Source organism: Plectrocnemia conspersa, unplaced genomic scaffold, assembly GCF_051122295.1.
Source record: "Plectrocnemia conspersa isolate PC_06_02 unplaced genomic scaffold, ASM5112229v1 ptg000001l, whole genome shotgun sequence".
NCBI lineage: Eukaryota > Metazoa > Arthropoda > Insecta > Trichoptera > Polycentropodidae > Plectrocnemia > Plectrocnemia conspersa.
The window spans coordinates 17,106,183-17,133,678 of NW_028277165.1; the positions used below are offsets into that span (position 1 = coordinate 17,106,183).

The 27,496-nt window shown below is 30.6% G+C and overlaps 1 protein-coding gene across 8 annotated transcripts in view; it reads right to left on the minus strand.

Moving 5' to 3' along the window:
• Positions 1 to 27,496, minus strand: part of CASK (peripheral plasma membrane protein CASK) — a 569,337-nt gene that overhangs the window by 266,088 nt on the left and 275,753 nt on the right. The window contains exon 2 of one of the 8 annotated variants that reach the window (XM_088193295.1): positions 7,677 to 8,314. The exons of the other annotated variants lie outside the window; for them this stretch is intronic. Within the exon in view, the coding sequence (XP_088049421.1) occupies positions 7,677 to 8,003 (327 nt within the window). The 5' untranslated portion in view covers positions 8,004 to 8,314. The remainder of the gene's footprint in view (positions 1 to 7,676; positions 8,315 to 27,496) is intronic. 8 annotated transcript variants of the gene reach the window in all.

Below are 27,496 nucleotides of genomic sequence, written 5' to 3' on the forward strand. Positions count from 1 at the left end.
AATTAAGAATGTCAAACCGACACTTAATGAATTGAATTAAACTCGCAAGATTTCCGTTTAAACACCACATAAAAGGTGACCGGCGATAATCCGCGGTGTCCTACCGCGAAACGTCCGCCTAACAAGTTGGCCAGAAACTTTTCTGGACAACAAAGGGCGAACGAGGGTCACGTACAGACGAACGAGAGAGACTTTCGGTTATTTAGGTTAAAGGGAGTGTTCTAGAAGAGAACGGGAGAAATTAAGTTTTGTATAAACGACTTTTTCCATTTGCGCGTGGGCACGTCCCGGGAAAGTTTTGAGAAAGGGCGCGTGGACACCGCATGTTGATTCGTGTCAACTTTAATAGGATAATTAATAATTACGTTTAACATGTTGTTAACTAACAATTACTAACCATTTATAATTTAAAAAAATGTAAGAGTATGAATTCATAGCGAGGACTATTTATTTACAATTATTTTTGCTAGCACGTATAAATTAAAAAAAAGGATTTAATAATTTTTAGGGCTATATTTAAAGCACAATTGTACGGATTATTTCGTTTAGATTAAAATTCATAACTTATCTTTTTTATCTGTGAAGTTATGCTTTAATTTTCCATTTTATTTTATCAAATTATGACATACATATATTGTAGCGATTATGCTTTTTTAGTTATTAAATTCAACAATTTACATGTTTAAGCACACTAATTAAAATTAAATACAAAAGTAAATGGAATATTTTGAATGCATAAAATGACGGTTAATAAAATACGCATTAATTAAATGCAGTATTGAATTTGCTCAAAAATAAAACAACAACAATAAATATAACTGAACATCAAGATTACCACTCCTACTTTTATTTATTAATTTTAAAGTCGAGTCGAGTAAACCTATACTATGCATATGGGATTATGTATTAGACTTATACGGCTTTTAAAAAAATAAGAAGTGTTATTATTAGATAACATTATTATTACATTTTTATATACAAATGCAGGACGTTACATATAGAAATATGATCAAAATATATAGAGGTATTGTATTTTAATTTTCATTAAAAAGTATTAATTCTTTAATATTTATATTGAAAATTCCTTTGAAAATAGTACTTATCAGATATGACACATTCATTACAGCGTTTATTACAATTTAAAAAAAGAGTAAGATAAACTATTTAGTTAAACATTTACTTTCAATGTCCTCTTTTTCTGCAGAAATATCGAATAAAGACTATTATAAAAGAGCAATATTAATAGTCCCCACCTACCACTATAGATGCGGCATTACAACGGTGTCGTTTTTGGTTAAATAATTACGAAATTTTGCGATATCGCAGTGATTCTGTTTAATTTTTAGAGTAAAACAGCATGATGTAATTTATTTTTAGTTCAAAACAAATATCGCCGAGTATTGACAGTAAACGACACCGCCCTTTGACAAATTAAAAAAATACTGAGTTGGTTAGACTACACCGAGAATAAAATGAATAATTGTATTCCAACGCTCCTAACAAAAAGGCACTAGGATACAAATACGTTTACGACATTTACTCTCTCTCTCTCTCTCTTGTAGAGATTTCTCAGAAATTTTCTTTGATTTTTTTCTAGCAACTACGATTATTTCGCTTCACTTGGATTGCAGACAATAGATCCATATTTGAAGACGCTACGAAGTAGCGTATAGTACGGAATCTAAATCGCCAATAAAGTATTGATGTGACAGGCGCTCCGCATAAAAAAATCAACACTTTATCGCAAATTTAGCGATGTGCGCCGCACAAACTAATGGTTAGAATTACTAGTACTTAATGGTTAGAATTACTTATTTTAAGAAATACATAAATTACTTAAATCATAAAATCTGTTAAGGATTCTAGATTGACTCGAGCACCTTATTTGAAAAACGTAAGCAATGTCTCCACAGCATATAAACAATTAAGCATTATATCTATTCTTTGGAACTTATCAAATTAACTGCTATACTGATAATACCCTATTTATTGAAACACCCTATTATAATTACAGTCCACTTAGATGTGAAATATAGATTATATAATATATATTTATAACGCATAAGCACGATTTATATTCACGAATATATATATTTATAAAAAAAATTGATGATGCCGAAAATACGACGAATTCAATAATTCTCTCATATATTGTAGGCGAAAGGTAAAAAATGCGAGAGTTTGTGAAATATGTGCGCGCCCCACACAGACGAAAAATAAATACAATAGCTTTCACTTTCACCTCCATTTGGCCCCTTTCTGTTTTATCTTTTCGCGCCGAACAAAGCGACCTCAAGATAAATACAACTCGTAGAGACCTTTCGTAGATACCATCGCTAAAAATAATGGCGCTAAATTCTGTCGACTTCTCTCGTTGACGAATAAAAGGGTCGCCGATATGATTCGCTGTATACGCTTGCAAAAAGATAGTGCCAACATACGTTCGCAGTGATAAAAGTGTATAGTATTTTTTTTATTTCCTCGCAAGACATCCGCCAAAACGAAGAGTAATTAAGGGAAAAGCACGAAGAAAGGGTGAGCCCTCGAGACGAGGTAAGAATGTACTCTTCTCATTGTTTGGGCCGCGTCTCCTGTTGTGAACACGTCCTGGACGCTGAAATTGCTTCAGCGTCTGATGAAAAGAAAAACGTTATGAAAGGGACGAGCGAGTAGGTCTGCGGTTGAAAACCGACTTTCCGGCCGAACAAAGAGACGGAATGAATAATATTGCGAATAATAACTTTCCGAACGTTTTCTTTCCCTCCTTTAAATCGTTCGAGTGTAACGAAAGTGGCCTTAAGATCGTATTTAAAGTTCAACGTAAATAATTTCAAGTGAAATATTAAATACACACACATATATATATATATATATATATATATATATATATATATATATATATATATATATATATATATATATATATATATATATATAAATATATATATATATATATATATATATATATATATATATATATATATATATATATATATATATATATATATATATATATATATATATATATATATATATATATATATATATATATATATATATATATATATATATATATATATATATATATATATATATATATATATATATATATATATATATATATATATATATATATATATATATATATATATATATATATATATATATATATATATATATATATATATATATATATATATATATATATATATATATATATATATATATATATATATATATATATATATATATATATATATATATATATATATATATATATATATATATATATATATATATATATATATATATATATATATATATATATATATATAGATACGTATATATATATATATAGATACGTATATATATATATATAGATACGTATATATATATATATAGATACGTATATATATATATATATAGATACGTATATATATATATATAGATACGTATATATATATATATAGATACGTATATATATATATATAGATACGTATATATATATATATAGATACGTATATATATATATATAGATACGTATATATATATATATAGATACGTATATACATATAGTATATATATAGATACGTATATACATATAGTATATATATAGATACGTATATACATATAGTATATATATGTATGTACATATAATATAGATCGATTTAGTTTCATTAGCTCTGATTCGCCATATTTTAGAGATAATCTTGTAGACTTTTCGATGCTATTTTTGGGTCAGTATCAGACGGCATCATTGTAGTGTCATCGAAAAATGTAAAAAAAAATTGTTGATGTGGTCTAAGGAAGATCTGTTGTGTATAACAAATACAGCATCGATCTAAGAACGCTGCCCTAAAGTACACCCAGTGGTATTTGACACAGTTTTGCGTTTGCTTTTCCAATATTTATTTGGAAATGTCTATCTTTGATGTAGGATTGGATTATTAGACAGATGTGGCGTGGAAGCAATCTCTTGATTTTATAGAGTGACAAAATATAATTGTAGATTTTTTTGATACAAATATACAATAATTAAATGCAAAATAACGTTATGAGTATACGGTAATCTTGTTTGTGTTTTTTGTGATTTTTTAATTGACTAAATTCATAAAATGGTTATAACGAATATAATCAGAATATGTTATTCAATAGAATATCCGTGTTTTTGTATTAATAATTTTGCCTTGCAACTGCTTTTATTCCTAGTCAAAATAAATTAATATAATATTTCAGTTATGTATGTCGTAAATTATATTTTTAAATTGCAAAATATTATTTTCCAGCAAAGCTAACAGTAAAAAGTAGTTTAGTTGTGCGAAATCCCTAAGGATTTGATATCCTTATCTACATCCCGCCAACAAATAAACGTTGTATAAATATGTCGAGTGATGCTTTAGAAAAGTAACTAGAAAACGTGATGTGTTTGTGAACTACTAGGTATAAAACTTATAATAAGGTCAAATTAATCCTGAGGGATTAAGGCGTAATACTATAAACAATTTGTTTGAAAACCATAAGTCAACTCGCCTTCGTAGAATAATAATAAATTGACACGAATTTAAATAATTAAATAAAAACACTTTGATGTGAATAAGGTTGTCACAAGTTTATTATTTAATAACATATTTATTTATTTTTGTTTATTTTGAAATACTACTTTAACAGAAGTTCTTTGAAAAGTTAAAACGATATTGAGAGCGATGTCTATATAAAAGAGAAATATACTTCAGAATAAAGCGCAAGAAAATATAGAATAATATATTAGTTAGGCAACTTCAGAACAACCACGGCTCTATGTACATACTTAAAAACAAATAATATTTCTCCAATGACAGTTAAATAAAATTGCGACAATTACTACATTGCCAATTTATTACACTGCCAAGTCACTAGATTATTGTATCACCCAATATTATATTTCTTAATATAGAAATATAAAATGCGCTATAATAAATTTACATTACTAAAATTTTGGAAAAAGCACGAAAATGTATTGATCTACAAATTGTGTACTATATAATTTAATTCCAGAGCTAAGGCGGTCTCAATAAAATAATACAAATCGCGAATGACAGATGAAGAAAATTTTATGCATATCGAAACGAACGGAAAAGGGACAAAATTGGAAAAGGAAATTATACGCTCGTGAGAGACCTCCTTTTGGACCTTTGTTTTCACAAAATTAAAAAAAATAATTAGCGACAACAATAGACAGAGACGAGTGGCAGTCGCGAAAAGTTAATTGCTTCGCAAATTTTTACGTTCACAATGCATTATCAGCGAATTTCGGACAAATCCAAAAATAAATAACAGTTAAAATAAAATTATTCATTAAATCATAATTGTTTAAAATTAAATACGTATATGTATATATATTTATGCAGATATACAAAACGGCATGTAGTACATAGATATGTCACTTCTTATTTCAATACAAGACACTATTTACTCTAGACATCGTTGTTTGCAAGGGGTGAGTATTATTTGCATACTTCAGAAAAAAATAAACAACATATAGTACAGACCATTCACAGAAAAATACGCCACATAAATATGCTAAAAAAAATGTAAAGTAAATATTTTTCGTTACTAATTTACCAACATATATTTATAATAATTAAAAATTTGATTGCACAGTTTTAAAAATTTAATGAATCCCGCAACGAAGTTATTCAATGGGGAAAAATACTTTGTTGGAAATTCAATACGGAGCATGTGGTAATGTGTGTATTGAGAAACACCAATATCAATTAGGCGATAGATGTTACCGCAGAGACCAATATTGGCATTATTGGCTAAACCAAGTGGACATCGAGGTTCCGATGCCTGTGATATATTATACGTGCTATGCTTATTAGATATTCGAATAATATTACCTTGGATAATAATTTGTGATTCCATATATAAATCTTTCTGTATTAAAAGTTTTGTAAAATAATCTTACAAAGCGAGCTTTAAAGCGGTTATAAAGCTCGTGTGAGAAGCTGCAGCTTGAATTTTGCACGTTTCAGCTATATATATTAAGGTGAGGATTAAAAATGAACGTTATAGTGCTAACTCCCATCAAAATTGTTTTCAAGTGATTTATCGCTTGATGTAACAAAGTAGTTATGTATAGAATAAAATATAACTTTTATATATTATATTGTAAGAAAATTTAAAATAAATTATACAAAAACTTTAAGATATACAAAATGTAATGTTTATAAATTTAATAAACAGCAATTCAATACAGATGTCAAAAGCTATTGATCAAACGTCAGACACATTTCCTGTAAGAAATATTGAAAACAATGTATATGGCATAATACTATATTATATGTTGTCTATGAGAATTGAGTAAATTCAATATAAGTGCGGAAATATAAAGTGGAAGTGAATTCAAAACATATTCAAAGAGTACCCAAATAAATCAATATAATAAAATATGATTTGAATACAAATATACATTTAATATGCAATACGTCTTTTATAAAATAATATATATATATGAAAAGTTTTATATATTTTCGTAATGATTCATTGATATCAATTTTTACTTATTAAGTATACTTAATATCAGTAATTATTTTATTTGCTACTAAATATTATTTTCTTTATTTATCGATCCAAAGTTTGCTATTACTGCTGATTCTTGTAAAAATGTAATCTAATAGTGTGTCGTTTGTAGTCATAAATCACTGGTTACAAAAACGTTTTACGAGAATAAAGAAAAGTATCAAGTTTGCATTTTCAGGAATGAAAAAAATATTTTTAGGTTTTGGGAGTGTTGAAAATTGACATAGATATGTCAAAATAAAAATATTTGTTTTTATATGTATTATACATGAAGCGAAAAAAACAAATATCACGTGTCATTCTTTCCTTTATAATATTAACACATTTATAATAATTTGTTTAACTCAGTTAAAAATTAGAAGCGCTATGTGATAAATTTAGAGCACTATAACACCATATAGACTTATTAAAAGTAGCTAATCAACCTTTTATGCAAAAGATTGAAACTAAAAAAAAAGTATGCAACCTTTACTTCCACTTTATAATAAAAAAAATAATTAATAAAATATTCAATGTTGTGAAGAAATGTAAATTCTATTTAATAAACCAATATTTTTTGAGATTGTTAAAAAATCGTTATATGTACTAACAACCTTTCTGATTATATAAAACTCAGCATCTGCTATGAAACGTATACACAGTAGAGCACAAAAAATATGTTATATTTTTTATATTACACATAAGATAAAAACCCATAATTAACAAAATAAATAAATAATAAGAGAGTAAAATTTAGTTAAATATTTATAAAATAATAAAAAAATATCATTACCTACAATCAAAGAGACTAAGTACGACTAAGCGAGTAAATTGTCACCTAAGAATTTATTTCTTTGAAATAAAGAGCCATTTAATTAAAATATATTATTTAATAAATATACAACAAATTAGTTAACTTTTGGGTTATGAATTATTTTAGCTGGTAATTTACCTCAATCATATTTAAATAAAGTTTATCTTTCGAGAATCATTGCCCTTTATACAGGTTCTGTCTAATAATTTCACATAAACTCGAATTATGTGCGTCGGTGTAATTTTAAAACAACGCTCCTGAATATGTATGTATGCGCATAAAATTACTGTTTTATATTATATAATTGGAACGGTCACTTTACCTGATTATGAGGATAGTAATCTGGCGGCATCCCGCTTCCGTTCGCGTACCGAAACCTGTACGGGCTGTGAACGGGGCAGCCTCGAAAAGGCACCGGCGGTTCTTGCCGGATGGGAGCGCGTTCGCACCACCGCGGCGCGCACGTGTGACCGCCGTGATGCAGTATGGTGCTGCCGTGGTGAGACGCCGCCCTCAGCCCCGGGGGCGCGGGCCTGCGGTCGCAGAGCCTCGGCTCGTGGCCGAGCCCCATGCTCAGCGAGCCGTGGCTGAGCGAACCTCCGTGACTGAGGGACCCCATGTACGCGAGGTTGCTGCAATGGGGGCCCATGTGGGGCAGTGCGGAAAAGTGCCCAGGGCAATGGGGCCCGTGGGGCGGCCATCCTCCGCCCCCGCCCCCGCCGCCGTATGGATCCACAACGACGACTATTTAAGGCACCACCATACCCTTCCGTCGGTCTCCATGCCACATTAGGCACGTCTCGACGCCTCCGAATCGGATGTGGTAGACATGTCAGAAGACACTCACTTTAGTTTTAATCACTTAATGTTATTAGCACACATTTGTAATTATCGTACACGACTCATCGTTTATAACTTTTTTTTATACCGCACACGAAGTACATAATAAGTACGGCTGAGCTGAATTAAAAATAGTATATTATATTATATGAGGCGCTGAATATTAACGGCGGACTGAACAAAATCATGTTTCGAAATACTTGACTTTTGTTCAAATGTTTGAGAATATTAAAGGCAAACTAACATGTATCGAAATACTGACAAGCTGTTTCAAGTGTTCGAATATTTAAGGCAAACCAACATTAATTTTCAACTCTACCGAAACCTTTTTTGCTACCTTCATAAATGTGTGGATCAGTCACTGTCAGGTTACTGAGTGTAGGAAAGTCACGAAATAATATAATTAAACCTTCTTAGATTCACCTTTAATATCTAATATATAATTTAAATATACATATAAGAATCCTTTAGGGCAAAACATGTAAACTGGCATAAACGTAGTTTTGAGATACATAAGACATTTTAAAACTGACTTGTAACTTAATTTTATAATGATTAAATTCTATATATATGTATTTATGTATTGTAAAACTGCCGTTGCAACATGACAGGCATTAGCCCAATGCGTTACAATGCAGTACACAGAATCAACAATTACTTTGTAATTAGTGAGACACCAGACTAAAAGTCTATACATCATTAATATTTATTTTATTAATTATAAGCTATTATTACAGCTTTCAATCAATGAATAGCAATATGCATGGTTAAGCTTGATTTTATTTTTAATCATTTATCAACACAAGGAAAACCTAATCTATGTTTTGTTAAATCGAAAAATTATACAAAAGTCACTATTTCGGATATTTCTCAAGTCTTTTAGCTATTAGCCATTGACAAATAATACTGATCTTTCATAATGATTTACTGTTATTATGTTATATCATGTTCTTCAAATTCAAACAAATATTTTTTAATTTATATTTGACAGCATAATAAATTTTAAAAAACAATATATTAAATTGAAAAGACAACGTTATCATCTAAGATATAAACATAATTTTTACCGGATTATTTTTCAGATATGATATAAAGAGTCTGTTGCAATGTCTTAGAATTTTAAATTGCGTATTTCTATATTAAGAATATTTATTTTAAAATATTTTTGTTTTTTCACTAAAAGCTCGCGAAAGAAATACTTTCGAGATATATAATTTTTACAGAAAGGTAATTTTAGGTTAACCTAATTGTATTATTACGTAAGCAGGTTTTTATAAAATTTTTACACATGTATAATATTCTCTATACGCTGAAGTAGCTCAATATTAGAAATTTTATACATAATATGTACGACATATTAGAAGAATCTAGTATAACATAATCTGTAATGATCGATCAAAATTAAATTTATATACTAATCACTAATTACAATGTGCTAGACACGATAGAAATTGAAAAAAATATAATGCTCGTATGGGATTCGTCGCCGACTATATAACTGGTCTATTGTGCTTGTCATTTGTCATTATTAGCTTTCATATTTAGTCTGTTATGCATTTTTTTATAATTAAATTAATTTCCTGTCATGTTTAACAAGATAATAGACGACAAGAAATTCAGTAAAGTTCTTAAATTCCATGAATAGAAAGGGATTACCACAGAACAAATTTAGCCTTTTATTACAATTGAAGAATTACTTAAATCTAACTATGTACTACATATATACCCGCATAGTTTGGTAAATTTTGTTTTAAGCAACGATCTAGACTGGCACATTTCCAGTGTAAAACTGTGTTTATTTGAGTTTTAAAGCAGCTTAAATTCCCAATAAGTCAAACTTTAATCATGACAATAAAATATAAATATGAAGAACTACTTAATGTGATAGGAAATAATTTAAGATGTTCATACTTAGTGTCACGTTCAGCAATAAATATAAAATATTTTCGCTGATATATGAATAAAAAATAAAACAAATAATATATTCACGTGTTAAAGGATATCTGAGATCTATTTGACAATAAAACAAGGGAGAATCCGTATACAAAAGCTATAACATATATACGTATACTATATGGCATGAAACATAATATTCCACCAAGTTTTGATCTGAATTTTGTCATTATAATTGTAATAAGTATCACTATAAAAAATAAATTGAGATCTTTTCCTAAAAATACAAATCTCTAATTTAAACTAGTGAAAAAAAGTTCACACATAAGTTCTAACCGTATGGGAAATATATCAATCCTGTAGGCATAATATATCAGGATTTAGGCGTAATATGTCTGGTCTTCGATCTCAAGCAGGAGTAATATGTCAAGTCTTCGACTTCGACTAGGTGTACAAAAACTATCACCACCCTTCTTGCTATAAATATAAAACTTAGAATATAGTAATGAAAATTTTCTGAAAGGAATATCGATACAATATGTATTTTAAAGCTATTCGTGAAAGATTTTTTTAGAAACGAAGTTTAATTAATACTATTTTACAAATAAAAATTATACAATCATGTCAAAGTTATAGACTTGACATATTACAGTTTTAAAACTAAAAATAATATTATGTTGTAATATATTTTACGGCTGAATGTAAAATATTCATAATATTAGAGTTTTATTTTGATATAAAATAAAAATGAATAAAAACTTTTCCTTTGACATCATTTGTAGTCGTTGAATTTAAAAAATGTGCACGCTCTCTCTAAAATCTTTGAAAAAGACTCTTTTTCGCGTTTCTCATTCCATACTTTTTATTTTTACCTTCAACAGAAAAACAACTAGGGCATAAACAATCTAGTTTCCGTACAATTTAATCGACACGGGTTTTTAGCATCAATATAAATAGATAATACGTTTGTAAATTTTTTGTCGACATATGGTAGTATGAAACGGTGACATGATTTATGATGATGGAATAGTTAAAAGTCCAAATTTTAAATTTTAATTAACACATAATAAGTTTATTTTACTGTAACACTTCAAATCTTAAATGTTGTATGTATCTAATATTAAACAAAAGCTGTATAGCTAGCAAAGTTGCCAAAAATACATATCAAAATCCTAGTACGAAAATAGCATCAATAACTAACTCTCTATACGTATATCTAATAATGTCTTTCCTGAAAAATTTCTAAAAATATCTCGAATAATAATCCAGATACAATCAAAATAAGCTTAATTAATAAATAAAAAAACGATGCTATATCTAATTAGCCGGGGAAGGTAAAAGGGCACGAAAAGACCCTGCCATAAATATCAAAGCTGCCCCGCGATTGCCTAAATTATAAAATTTCAAGCCTAAAGGTAGAAAAGAGGTCGGTAGGTTTAAAAATTCTATACATGAGCAGCACGTACTATGTGCCATAAATTAGCGCTTTACACGTGATAGCCGCTCGTGAGGCAAACCGGGTGGGACAATACAATATAGAATTGAAATTGGTAACAAATGACCCAATTGCTGCGGAAATAATTCTAAAATATACATGGGCGTTTAATGAAGCTCCGTTTGGTCGTAAATTTATGGAGAATTGATTAAACATTCTAATAGAAATCGGAGTTTGATATTTTATTTCTATGGAGCAAACTGACTATTAGGCAAATTAATTTATGGTTAAAATACAAGACATTTTATCTTGTATTTTAATCATAAATTAATTTGAACACTAATAGTAAAATGAACATTAAGTGCTAAAAATATATTCGGTATCTATGTATCTCGTTGACAAAATCACTGTGCAAAACATGCTTACAATTTCTTGGGACAACGATTATATACATAATTTGATTATTACGTACATTCAAACTATATTGTTTTTTTTTCTAAGATAAATTTCCTCACAATAACAGCGAATGCATATGTAACAAATGATTTCTAATATTGATATATAGCTAACAGGAGCGGGCGGTGAAATACTTTCCCTCTCAATCGCTCGCGTGTTAAGTAAAGGGTAAGCTCTGCGCATGCTCTTATTTCTCACTCACTCTCGTCACTTAACACGCAAGCGAGCAAGAGGGAAACTACCTCACTGCCCGCGCCTGATAGCTACATGCTTTTTTTTAAATAGTAATAGTTCTTATACGAAAATAATATTACGTAGTTTCTCATAAAATGCCATTATTTTGACAAATATGACGCAAAAATGCGAAAATACTTTTATGTTGTAATTTCAGTAAATTTGTTAGGTTCTCATTTATAATATACTATATTGAAAATAGCTACAAAAAATCAAATATATAACTTAAACAAAAAAATACTAGAAACATATTTTAAGTTTTTAAGTCCACTAGTGAACAACCAATTATTTAATATATGAATCCTTTATTTCCTAGCGCTTGCGTTCTCAAGTATTGTTTGCAAAAACAGCGATTTTAAATAAATAAGTTTCCAATAAAACTGTGATCTAACTATCGGATAATGTTAATCTGTTTTCAACCTGCTACCTACAGTTGTTACATGCATTTATAATCGCAATTTTAATAAAAAAATATGTATACAGTAGGTTTTATACCATTTAACTTTTATTTTACTAATTAAAAATAATGTAATTGCACATAAATAAAATATTACATGGGTTGTCCAACTATATTTAAGTGGAAACATAGACAACGAGAGCTGAATAACGTATCGTGGTAAGCCCGCTTGAGATGTAGTGCTTTATATTTAATATTCGGTATTCAAATAATCAAAACTATAAATCTACAATAATGGTTCTTGGTGATGGATCTTGTAACTAGTTTACAACAGTCAAATGAATAAGCCTTATAATACGCTGCAAGTTCTACTATGCATCAATGTCACCTTCCTCGTCTGTTTCTCGAGGAATCCAATTAAGAGCGTTTGCAACAGATTTGGAACTGGCTCGGAAGTGATAATTGGCAGTTTCCTATTACAATAGCGCCATGAATCGGGCGCTGCCGCTGCAGCCTTGGATGCTGCGCCGCGTGTAATTATCGCCAGATAACCCACGAGAGCTTTATTTGAGCAAACCTGGGGGCGAACCGCCTCTAGGCAAGAAGTGGAGCTGGTTTACTTCCACCCATGCAACCAGGCTGCGCCTAAGTGCATCTAACGAGGTTAGAGCCGCGGTTTCACCGATCATTTTAGCGTTTAAGAGGCGAGAGAACGCTCTCAAAGAGCGCGATCCATTCTCCTCTCCATGGCTAAAGATAATATGAATAGAACCGACGCCGATGGCTGAACGATTTTAAGATTAAGCGATTTTCTCTGTGTTTTATGCTGATAGATAGAGCTCGTGTAAATTATATTGCAGTTTAAACAGCGGGTTTTCCGATGTTAAAGTTTACAGCAACGGCATGGTCGATGAGTTGACTGTGAAATTTACGGCGCCGTTTATGCACCTCGCAAAGTGTTACAAACTTGGCAAGGGGATGGAACATGAGAAAAGTTGATCGTGGTGATAGGTTTTGCATTATAATTAAATTTATTTTAAGTTGAGGATTACTGAACTGGCCAGATTTAAGTAATTTTCAAAAAAATCTTTGCTTTGCTAAGAATCGTTCTTAAAATTGAATTTATTGTTACTTACAGTCTACCGCTATATTTATTTTTACTGGCAAATTCGAATTGTACGTTTTTTTATTAGATAAACGCATTATTGTATTCGTAATAAATATGATTTTATGTTTTGCTACAAAGTCCAGAATATAAGAATTAAATCTATGCGGGTTTCCAACCACCTGAACTATTAGTCACAATTTAGTGGTCACCATAACAATCACTTAAACAACAAAAAAAGGGATATCTTACAATAAATTATTATCAATACATTTAAAAACTTAAGGACCTCACATTTACTCAGTATCACAAAAGACCAGAGGCAACAAATATGTCTTTTATCGTTTTTCTTTAAACTCACTACATTAGCAAACACTGAAGTAGCCATTTAGACCGTGTTTTCCTTTAAGGCGTAAGCACATTTTGGAGGTGTGTTTAAGAAGCGATGCAATTGGTTCGTTAACAATCTCATATGCGATTCTCCAGAACTGTCTCAAGCGATCAATATAAAATATAGGCACTTTGTCACATCGAGGCAGACTGTGGAGAGACATCAAGAGAGAGACTGGGAAATACCCGAATAGACAATTTTTGCGAAGCACTGATTTACACTACACATTTTATCATGTATTAAAAAACGTATACAACCAAAACTATATGTGCCTCAAAAAAATATTATTTGTGCATTCCTATATATATTAAAGAGATAATGAAAATTTTGTAGTCGATATATAAAAAGGATCAAATTTTAGTTACACACTTTAAATTAATTAATAAACTATAAAAGTATTGTGGTGTTTTGACGACATCTAAGCAATAATATCTTATTGTAGAAAAACTAATACTATATTATTTTATCTTAATGGCATAAAGGCGAAAAATTATATTTTTTTAATAAATAAAAAATATAAAAATAATAATGCTACTTAGTATAAATAAAAAAATCATGAGCATTATCTTAAACACTACCTTGATAAGCTCTGATAATTATTTATAAATACATACATATAGCACATGCTTTAAGGTTCATACACGTACAGTGTTTACGCTGATTAATGCGAGAGTATTACCATTTTAATCTAACAATAGACCATGCCTACGTGAAACAATAGTCGTTTGGGGTAGACTCAGAAATGACAATGTCGCTCTTCTGGATTTCCCTCTACACATACACACACGTTAAAAAGTGCATTGTGCGACCCCACGGCCACAAAGGGGCGAAAGCGCGCCCTTCGCCTCGCTGACCTACATTGGGGGCGCTCAATAAAGACCTCCCACATTGCCGGATAAATTGGACGGGGGGCATAGGCTTCGTTAACAAGACGCCCCCCGACGCGCTGACTCCTGCCAAAATACCCTGGGTCGTAAGCGCCGCAAATTACATTACCCAATTCTGATTTGACACGGCCTTGAAATAAAAAAGGGTTGCTGGTGGACGCCCACGGTATGAACGTATTTTTTCCGATCCATTTGAAGCTGCTTGGACTGTTTACTTTATAAAAGGAAAAGTCTTTAAGTAATTCAGTCAATGCTGTCAACATGATATATGGCGTTTCCTAAAATAAAATAAAAAATATGTATAAAAATTTTAGACTAACACTCCACCGTACTCATATTTTATGTATAAAAACTAGTTCAAAAAAAATTATTATTCTGAAAGCGTTGTATATATGAACACCACAAATGAGAGATCCATGGCTAGGTATCTGCGGCAAATGCAGATTACGTATACATATCAAAATCAATCATCTTTGTGTTGCGACAGATATTAGCCTAATTTTTATAACGCTTTATTAAATTCAACAAATTTTAGACGCTGGAAAAAATATCTTTACAACTCTCTAGTGCCAGTTATTTTTAAACTTGCCAATTAAGATGTTTAAAACTTTCTAATTAATTACTTAAATTCAGCTTAAAGAGTTACTTGTAACAGAGCCCTAATAAAATCAAGCACTTGTTTAAAATACACATGGATCTTAGACTAATTAAATTATATAAAATGAGAGTGGGTACCTTTAAAATTTTAAAGTTATTGCCAGTCAATTTTAATGAAAATTAGTGAAAAAAAACATAGCGATTTAAATACACTGTACTGACAATTTTCCGGTTTGTGGGTTATCCGTGCTTGAAATAAATTTACTTTTTATTAATTAATTTAAAAAAATTTTAATAATTTAAAATATAGTGTTTTGCGGAAATGTATCTAAAACTTATAACTATTTTTATTTTGAAAAAAAATATTATTCAATTCAAAAATAGATTATTTAAATTAACTATAATAAAAAAATTCCTGTTAATTATTAAAACAATTAAGAACATGGATAGTTAGACAGATCTATAAAGATTGGTTCAAACACAAATGGGTTACTACAGTAAGAGATGTTTTAAAAAGTAAAGAGTTGCCACAGAAAGCATTATCGTTCATAGATAATATTCCTTCTGAAAATTCGTACCGCCTTATGATACAAGTTTAATTCAACCTATGGACCACGGTGTTATATCATCAATACAACTGCTTTATTGTACTGTTCTCAAAGCTTTTGCTGAGGAAGGTGATAGCTTGAGCTATTTCTGCAAAAAATGATGACATTGGATGTTATTCATGGAAAAGCACAATATTGGTCAAAAGGAAAGCAAGTAACACTTGTTCGATTGTAAAGAAATATTCTTCCATAGGTAGAAATATATGTATGTATTGGATTCTGAAGAGACTGAGGCAAATGATACATCTGAAAAGCTCATTTTTATACTAGAAAATATTATAAAAATATATTGCAATAATACCCTAACCCACTAATCTCGTGTATCGGTGTATATGATAAAAACAATCTCAAATTTAAACACAAGCACAAATGACAAAGCACATATTGCTTTAAAAGCTAAAGGCTACATATTAATGGCTCCAGATGATTTCTTGTTATTTTTCCTATATTTTTATTTTTTTTCGCATTGATTGTAAAATATTTTTTCCTTAATTTATAACCAATAATGTTTTATTTTATATATAATTGTAGATAATAACAAATTGTAAACATAAGAATGGTTATAAAGCAGTAACATGTGTAGTGTACATCAGTATGTTTGTAAAATTATTTATATTATTGAAATAAAGGTATTAAAAATAAAAAAAAATCTGAAGTATACAGATTTAAGGAAAGTTTTAAATGCTTTGAAAATATGGAAGAGTGGTTTGATCGCAAAACAAATATTTTGGGTTTTCAATATTTTAATTATGCTGATATCTCTTGTTACTCGAACAGAAGAGGAAGGAGCTGATAGTGAGGATACATGTGAAGAAGATACTAATAATTACAAGACGATTCTGACTTATGGTAATTTTTTGGATTACATTGACCAACGAGGATATGAATAAAATATAATAGCTCTTAGAAAAATTCGTACTGAAATTTAAAAACTATTGAGAGATTCCCAAAAGCAAACAAAAATCCTAGATTTTCCTTATAAATAAGAAAATGATAATCTGTATTGAAAATATATTATACATATTTTGAAACAAAATGAAAATAACTGGTTTGTATTATTCATGTTTTCTATAGTTCGGATTATCCCTTTTTCCCTAACATAAGCCCGGATAATCGAGAGTATAAGACAAAAAATTACGACCAACAAGGTTTTATGAACTAATTCCCTATCATTTTTTCACCTAAATATTTTCCAACAAAAACTGTATAATGTTAAATGATGTTTTATGTGTATTTGAGAATATAATTATTTTATAAATATATAATAGATATATTGAAATTTTGCTACCTCTGTAATATCATTCAAACAAATTCACCAAGAGATAATTGATAAATGCCGTTAAATTCGCACGTCTTAAAAAAAAGGGTTAACCGATGTCCGCTGCCTAAAACTTTTTTATCTCAGGCATTTTAAAACCCCCAGACTATTCAAATTATGAAGAGGAAAGTCTTTAAAAGCGATTAGTCTGATAGCGGAATTTCACCTTTGAAAGTATAATTTCTTTACGCTCGAATATCCATCCCCGTTTGAGATTCAAATTGGGATCGTTAAAGGCTGTTCGACAACGACACTCAACTTCGCGAGTATTATAATTGATTATCAAAAAAATTGAGATGAAACAAAAAATCTTTGATCGTCTTTTGTGAATGCTGCGCCACCGCGGTTCTGATGGGGGAATATAGGCTTTACAAGTCATTATAAGAAAAATACAGACAAGCCTTCGACCTACTCCCTATCTCTCTCTCTCTCTCTCTCTCTCTCTAAACAGAAATTCACTTTTGGGATTAAGGATCTAAGGAACGCTCGCTTAAAGGCCGAGCCGCGTTGAAAATGCGGAAAATGTGTGATTTAGATTTAAGCACGCGAGTGCACGCATATTCTCTGAATGACGAGACACGTCTTCTTTTTGGCAAAAAAATATAAAGATGAAAAACAAGATTCATATCGACAACTTTTGTCGAAATAATTGTATTACACTCCATCTTTATTGGTAAATTCTTGAAAAGGCGTAATGAAAAAAGTTTGAAAACCTTCTGCCTAATAAATAACCTTCACACTTGAAGGCACATCGTAAACGCCGACAAAGTCATACACACGCAGCATAGGGTATTTCATTACCTAGTGTATTCTGCCATATTATAAATATGCTTTACTACAAATACTGACGTTAACATATTGTATACGTAATACGTATATTATGTACATTCACATATCACATAAGTAACATAATCTGATATGTAGTATTTCTTTGAAAAAAAACCAATAGCTTCATCGAACTGACCTTTGAACCGACCCTGATTTCCATTTGAATAGAGAATAGTGAAATTTGCGAATAAAGCGACGAAGGTATTGTGATTGAAGAAGAAAAAGCAGGGGTAGTGAAAAGTGCAATATCGATAATACGTTAGATAGAGCGAAAAACTCGAATATCAGATTTCCTTTGTTGAACTTGCTGATTGGATTACTTAAATATAATTGAATAGCATATTGATTCATGAAGGGTAAGTATATAACTACAAAAAATGTAAATGTATTGATTTTAATAGAATAGTCCTAGATGTTAGAAATCAGCAAAGATAGACGATATGTCCTGGCTGCAGAAATAAAAGCAAATTTCACTCAATCAATCTTTCAGTTAGCTGAGAAATTAAGCCAGTCTGATTCCTCAGTAAATATACACAATAAAAATATTGAGAAGGCTTAAAAAGTGTATGAGTTCCACACAAATTGAACAAAGAAAACAAATCGGCGCGTATATCTCTTGAAGATCTTGAAGTTGAATCGCCTTTTCTCGATCATTTGATAACCGTAGATGAGAAATATAATAGATGTTATACGACACCAATACAATGATTATCTATATGTCATGTAGTAAAAAATACCTCGAAGCCAAGCTCACTGTAAAAAAAAGTTATTTTGTTTATATTATAGGATTGCAATGGGACTGTGCAATACGAAACTCCTAAACATGGCCAAACAATAACAGTAAACTTTTATTTTGATCAGCTGGATCGTTTACACGTGAAAGTGAAAAATCAAAAGTCGAATACTTCTACAACATGAAAATACGTCCCATTGTGGCAAAATTGACTTTTGACAAACTCAAGGAACTTGACTGGAAGTTTTATCTCAACCATCTTATTACAAACATTTATTTCGATCGATACAATACATCATAGATGAAAAAAATTGGAAATGGGGCTATTGAAATATTTTTAATCAAAGCCTCCAACATTTTATGCTAATGAAATTAAAAAAATTGACCAAAAATTGTATCTTATAAAAAAAATATTTTGAATTATTAAAATAAATAAATTATCTATTTCGGGTTTACCTAATACAGTGGCAAACTTATTAGCCAAAGAGCCAAATATGTACATTACAACGATTAAAAAAAATTGAGAGCCAAATCTATTTATTAATTTAGCAAACCTTTATTATAATTTTCCAAATCAACACTAAGACTTAAATCTGGTGCGAATGCCCGTGGATATTTGTGCCAGAGCCACACTTAAGGGGCCAAAGAGCCGCATGCGGCTCCGGAGCCGCACTTTACCGACTTATAGTTAAGAGATAATATACTAAACTAGCAGATAAAATAAAATCAACTTTATGTAATTGTTTATCACAAAATTCAGAATACAAGAAAATATATGCTTTAAAATTAACTAAGATATTATGGTTTTTAACCATTTTCTTGTTTACAAGAGGTAATTAAAAATATAAATAGTAATAACACGATAATATAAAATAAGAACAAATACAATAATAAATTACATAAAATACTGTTCATTTATATTTATTTAATTATGAACTTTAAGCTTTAGAAAATTGAATTAATGTCTATTAAATAAAACGTATAAAAGCATTTAATTTAAATACTAAAATTTAAGTTCAGTTTTGTCCTAGTGAACGATTCTAGAGATAAGTTGGTTATTTTGTATTGCAAATTTCATATTTGATAACATTGAAAATCTACTGTAAAGTTTCTTAAGATTAGTATAAACATAATTTTTGTGGCTTAATTTTAAATGACTTGGATTTGGGATTAGTTTAAGCATATGATTAGTAAAACAAAGCTTGGAGTCCTAATGTATAATTAGGTATTTGACGCTTTTAAAAGAACTGTTTACGAGTTGTAAAAAATGTATTAAAAAATGCTACAGTTTTATCTTCATTAATCAAGGTTTTCGATTTATATATTGTATATTATAATTATAATTATTCGGGTTTTGGAAAGATTGTAACAAGTTAATAATAAGTTACTATTTAAAAAAAATAGGTATGTCATTAGCACATAGTATGAAAAGACATGTCTGTAGGATTCCAGCTGTAATTCCACGCGATATAAGAAGTTAATTAAAAATTGGAAAAACCTAATCTATGGTTATCGATAGAAAATAAAATTATATATTATTCTCCAAGTACGATCTCTCAGACACTAGACATTAAAAGACATTACGGTTCATAAAAAATCCAGGGGCATAATAAATATAAATACAAGGTTAAACAAGTTAGATATTCTAATTTCAATTTTCTCTGATATTTAATGGATAAGTCTCATCAAATGATGTTTTGCACTCGGAAAGCATTTTGGAATGAGACTCGTGTATTTTAAATATATTACAATAAATCACATTATATCCATATCTCTGATTTATTTACGACGGCAAACATGCGACGAATACTAAATTTTGAGATGTCTTTTCCTGCCGGCGGGCAGACGCAACGGGCGACATAAAATTTTATTCGCCATATTAATATTAATTTATGTATTACTCTTTTATACAGCTGCGAGATTCTTTTTTATGAATATGCATGCGTACATGGGGGGAGTTTAAATTTCGGCAAAATTATAAAAGCCATACATTCGCCGCGACCGTAAAAGGGCTCAAAAGATTCCGCCCGTACGTCGCATGCAAATTTCGTTTGCGAATAATACACAATGACCTAATAAATCAAGGTGAAAATTATTACTACATTACATTCGAGCACACGTAGCAGCAGGGATTATATCTTGGGTCGATGAATAAAAGAAACGTACGCAAATCCATAATGTAATATGCTGTATTGAATCTGAGGCTACAGCGCTACTCAAACGATCCATGGTCTGCCAGCTGCCGGTCCGCGGATTAGTCCGAGTGAAATAATTTATTTGTCATATTATATTAATAGTACAGGAATATAAAAAATACTATATTAGTCATGATATTACTTTTTAGTATGGTTTTCTTCGAAGGACGGGTTGCTTGTCAATGTATCTTTTGAAGATAAGCTGTCTGACATGGCTATTAATCAAGGGTTTAAAGTGCAACTGTCCCTGGCTCTTTTGGGTCAATGTAAAAACAGATTCTCCGAGCTACATGATAGTGCACTTAAAACTCAATTACTATTTGCCTCAGCTTATTTTTCTAAGGCTATTTACCATAAATCTATAAATATACACACACAAAAAAATAGGACTTGGAGCTCGAAAGGTCGCGTCCGATTGTGTTAAACTCGACATTAGACCGCATTACGACCCATTTTTAGGTTGTTAATAATATCTACTCTGGCCCGTGTAACGGACAATAAATCTCCGAGATGAGGGATAGGCGAGGCTGTCGTGCGATTTATATATCAATTTTGGCACAAAGCGGAACGGACGCACAGAAATTGCTTTCGCTAATTGCAACATCGAAAATTACATCGCGTAACCTATTTAGTTTCGGATTCGGGATATGCTAAACAATTAAATTTCGCGGCCGCTTACTTAAATCTAGATACATACTACTATAATATACACGTGTGTAGACCGTTTTAAATTATAATAACGTGCAAAGTCCGAAGAGAAAATGTTATTTTGGACGCGGAAGCCAGCCCGAAACTAATTTCGGGCCTGAAGGGCTTTCACGCCGAGAGTGGCTTCAAAGGGCGAGCTTTAGAGGAAAGCGAATAATGGGCTTGTTAAGAAGTAAATCCTTGATAAATATTACAATTTTATTTTAATATCCCCAGCCACTTACTGAGTAATTAAATAAACTCAGGAAAAAAAATTGTTTCATGGAAAGTATAACTACAATAAATAAGTAAAAGTGTTTAAAATCATTAGAATAAAAAAATATTTAGTCATTCATTATTGTTTGTAGTATTTTAAAATTAATTTAATCAATTGATCTGTATTGGTAAGGGTCAATAATTACGAAATTTAAGTACAAATAAGTTAGCAAATAAGCGTAATAAATAATTGATCTATTATGTCTTGTTACAAAACACGAGCTGAAAACATAGCTAGTGTTTTTTACCACTTTAAGCATCATGAAATATGTCACCTAATAATAAGATCAAATAATCTAAGCAAATCAAAATTTAATTTGGTGAATATAAATACAAAAATATTTGTGCCAGAAAGGTACGATAACACGATTCATATGTATAATTATCAGCTCAATTCAAATATGCTATCATAAAGTTTAAATGTTTTTTTATATTGTATTTTTTTATTTCGACATGATATATTGATTACTTTTACATTTAAAATTACTATATATCATGGTATATTAAAATGATTCAAGGTCAATTTCGCGCCCCAAACTATATTTGTAGAAAAAATCTTATAAGCGTCTTATTGTACATACAAATCGTAATATTTTACCTTTGGGGTAAAAATATTGTTGCTTAGTAATGTTTACTCACTTGTAAAGCACCGTTAAAAATACTAACGTAAATTACAATAAATAGCATCGATCTCCTGATTTTTAAATATTTATCCAATATAATATATGCCATTTAGGTGAAGGAAATATATTTCTAGCTAAAAAACGTTTGTATATAGATAATTTTAATTTTATTTAATATATAAAACATATGTTTGAAGCACTACTTTAATGCCTACACTACACTCTGGAAATTGGCCAAGGTTGGCCAAGAACGGAAAATATAGTGGGTTACTTCGGTCGAGTTCGGTTCTGCCCGATCTAAAATCTCTCGGAAGTTGTCCGAGGTTACCGAAAACGGGAAGTAAAGTGGGGGGTAGCTTCGAGCGCTTCCAAACATTGTCGGCAAAAGGACCGAAGTCGGAGCTGATCTTTCGAGCGCGAGCGGTGAGATACTTCCCCTTTCGCTCTCTCGCGTGTTAAGTGACAAGAGTTAGAGATAATGATATGGTGTTTCGCAAACTGAGATATAACGAGTAACTCGGTTCAATTTCAGTATACGCGTAGGCGTCCTATGTTTAATACGCATGTCGAGCGCTGCATCGTGGTCACGTGGTCAAGTTATAATACCACATGCCTATTGGAGACTTCAACATATTCTTACTGACATTTTTGAATATTTTAGGGCACCAAAAGGGATTAATTATATTTTTGATAGTATATTCTTCTAACAGATATCGTTATTATATTTTTTTCATATAAAAAATATTTAGTGGTACTTGATTTGTTAACAAAAATCGTTTCGAATATCTTACGACCGAAAAGTTTTCACTGATATTGTATTGTTGAGTGTCCACACAAACTTTTATAATTATCAGTAGTGTAATTTTAATAAAATGACAATTTAAAAATTGCGATTATTTTGCACATTTTTCGATCGCGCTCAAATATGCCAGCTGTACGGCCGCCGTCCGGACGGCATATGAAATTTGTGGCAGTGTGGCGCTACTCGGAAGTCGGCGACCACGGCCGACTTCAGTTGAACTTGGGTTTGGACAACTTCCAGAGAGTGTAGTGCAAGCATTACACTACAAAAAAAGATTTAGAGCATTTGATCTGGCATTATATTTATATATTAAATTATATATGATAGGTAGAAAAATAGTTAACGATTATGAAAAGGATAAAAGCACTAGATGTGGTTGATTTATTAGTTTCCATTAGTTTTAAATGTTGGTTGGTGTATTATTAGTTGCTGATTAGAGTATTGTCCATAAATGCACGTATCTAAATGAATCAGTAGCATTTTTGTATAGCGTAATGTATGATTGTTTAAACCTAAACCAATAATTGCTAAAAAAGAGTCATCCGAAATGGTTTTCATTAGAATTAAAAAAAAAACATGTAGAACATATTAAACGATTCGCCGTGTATTGCCGACATAATTTTAAAAATATGAGGCCAAAGTTATATATTACAAATGTGTTTTTCTATGACCACATGCAAGTAAACAGACTCATCTTCACTGATTACCCTGACGTTCATGACGTCACGACAAAGCTGCAACTGAGCTGTTTGACCTGTATATAGATGGTAGTAGTTTATGTAGTCTGGTTTATTTTTAAATATGTGGCGAGAATCTACGAACAAAATATTAAAATAAATGAAATACGGAAAATAAAAATCAGCATCTCTCCGATTTTTGGATGATGCTAGTAATAACACATGATAAATAAAAACGGAGATCTTTATCGATATTAAAAACCACAAACGCTAAAGTCAGCACACTATATTCTTAGAATGGAGAATAACCTATTGCATAAAATATTAATAAAGTGGAAATTGAGTTTTAGCAAACCACTCAGAAGACTGCGACTACAGATGTGGTTGGTGGGATAGAATAAGAGCAAACGCTGAGAGAAAGAGAGCTCAATATGATATTTAAGTAATAGCGTATTGTACTAAACCTAATAAATAATTTCATTAAATGATTTAATTATACTATATATCTAAAGGAATATATTTAAATAATTCCTGTTCAAATTTTAGCTTAATAACCGGTGTATTCACAAATTACATACATTTAAATAATACATGCTTAGAAAACAAAAACGTATTTCTTAATCTATAAATATCATATTCAAGGTCAAATGTTGTATTATAAATTTTATACTCGAAACCTCTGCCGGCTTCTATATAAATAAAGCTCTCAAGTTACAGCGAAAAAGTCGATATCTTCACTTTTTGCGTCTTCTTCCGCTCAAACTCTACCCATTCCTTTCAAAAGTATCTGATAGACTTTCTCGAGCTAATAAGGTGTGAGCGAAGCGATACCGCCGATTGAAGTATTATAAACAATCACAATTAACAAAGCAGACAGCGATATCTTACATTCCGCCTCCTTGGCGTTAATTAGGGTTAATAAAACGTAAGCGTGACACAAGTTACACGAGTCAGTCCTATCGGTACAATGATTAAATTGCGCTTATTTCGTTGTCCAAAAAGACAGACGTAACTACCAGAAGGTATCTCGTCCCGACCGGAAAGATGAACGGTCAAATCAAGTTATGACTGGGACTGTGGGTCGTTAAGGGCCCACTTTCCGCCCACGGGGACCGATAAAGGTCCACTCAGACCAACCGTCAATTATTAATTACGCACCCCGTGATGTTGCGCAATCGGCGAAAATTATCGCTTATCCGAGGTTATTAAAATTAACCAAAAACAGAGTGCCTCATAAGTATCCACAATGTCTATTATCTCATATTTGACATCGGCTATTAACCGATATTCGAAATTAAGGGCCACCTCATTAATTAACAATATTTTCGCAAACGCTACATTTTTTGTTGAAAATCCTTTGGAAAAACATTAACATGTGTATGTCATGTTGTAATATTAAAAGCCCGATAACGATCCTAATATCCCGATTAGCTATCGCCCTATTAATTTAAAACCGTCGTTCAAAAACATATTTAAAAAAATAATCCTGTTACGTTCAAAAGAAACTGTGGGGAATAAAATCATCACAGTTCAGCTTCCACGAAAATCATTAAACAACACATAAACTTAATAGCTTTACGAAACACATATTCACTAATTTTCAATATAAAAATAGTACGGGCCCTTTTATATTGGATATAGAAAAAGCTTTTAACACGGTATGGCATTACATTTTGATTGACAAACTATACAAATTTATTTATTTATTTATTAAAATTAAGATCATCGTGACTTGACAGGTGATCCTTAGCGTTACGGTGGTGAAAATCATCTTTATAATAGCTTATAAATCTAACAAAAAATAACATTGTCATTTTAATAGTAAAAAGTACTACAAAAATATTTTTCGTAACCGCGCGAAGCGACTAATGTTTTAGAGAATATAAATGAAACGACTTAAAAATTAAATTTAAATATAATCCCGAAATTCTAAGGCACGTATTGCTTATTTAGCTAACTGAACTTAATTAGCGCTTATTCGATTATTTTTTATTCTTAAATTGTAAAAGGTTTTTAAGATTTTTTCCCCCAAATTGTAAATAACCACATTATATTTTATATTCTTATTGTTTATTACATTGTAGCTTATAACAAAATTTTAAACAAGAAAATGGTTGTAAACCAATAATATGTATTGTATTTAATAGTATGGTTGTAAAATTAATAACCGTATTAATCCAATTAAATGAGAAACTACTGCTGAAATTCATTAGCAATTTATGTTTTAAACAATGATGTTATGTTTATGAGAACTTAAAGCAAAGGAGTGAAATATCAAATATCGTCTTTAATAATAAAAAATCGTTTAGGTCTAGAATTGTGAATCAAAATATTAAGCTATCGGAAATTCTACACACGCGCTGAATGCCGAAAAGGAAGTCAAATGTGAGAATTACATGACGTTGGAATCAATAAACTCATTCCCAAGATCATAAATTGCATTAATGTACATAATGACTTTATTGAAAAATAAATAAATGTGTTTTATATTATCTATCCCATTTAATAAAATGCTTTGAAAATATTTTCTGGATTTGTCTTATTTTATGTATCGCGTGTATAATACATACATACAAATTGCAATCAATTTAAGATTATTTCTCAATTAAATCAGTATTTGTGTTATCCTCCCTAACAAAAGGCAAAACTTATCCCAATTATTTCTCACTTGAAAATAATAATCATTAACATTTGACGTGTCTTAGAGATATCTCCTTGACGGATACTTAAAGAGGTGGATTTTCGTATTAGCTGGCTGACAGTTTCCAGATAGTCTTGCGCACAGATTTAGCATCGGGACGAAGGTCGTCTCGTTGACCCCATAAATCCTTATCATTTAATTCTGACTGACACTTTCCGGCGTAAAATATTGTTGTGGCACAATTTGGGGCGTTGGGACCGAAATTGTTCGCGTCTTACACACCCCAGGTTGCGGCTGTGGTCTGCGTGCGGCTTGACAATGATGCAAACCCTTGTGCGAAAATATGTGTGTGTACATTCGAGAGCACCAGATTATGTAAATTTTAATATGTAACGTCAAGTTGGGAAATAATTACGAAAAACACGAAGTTTTAACGAGCGCCTTGTTTGGTTTGGTCGTCCACGGGGGGTTTGTTTGGATGAAGTTTTACATGTATTTATTACTTTTTCAAAATTATGA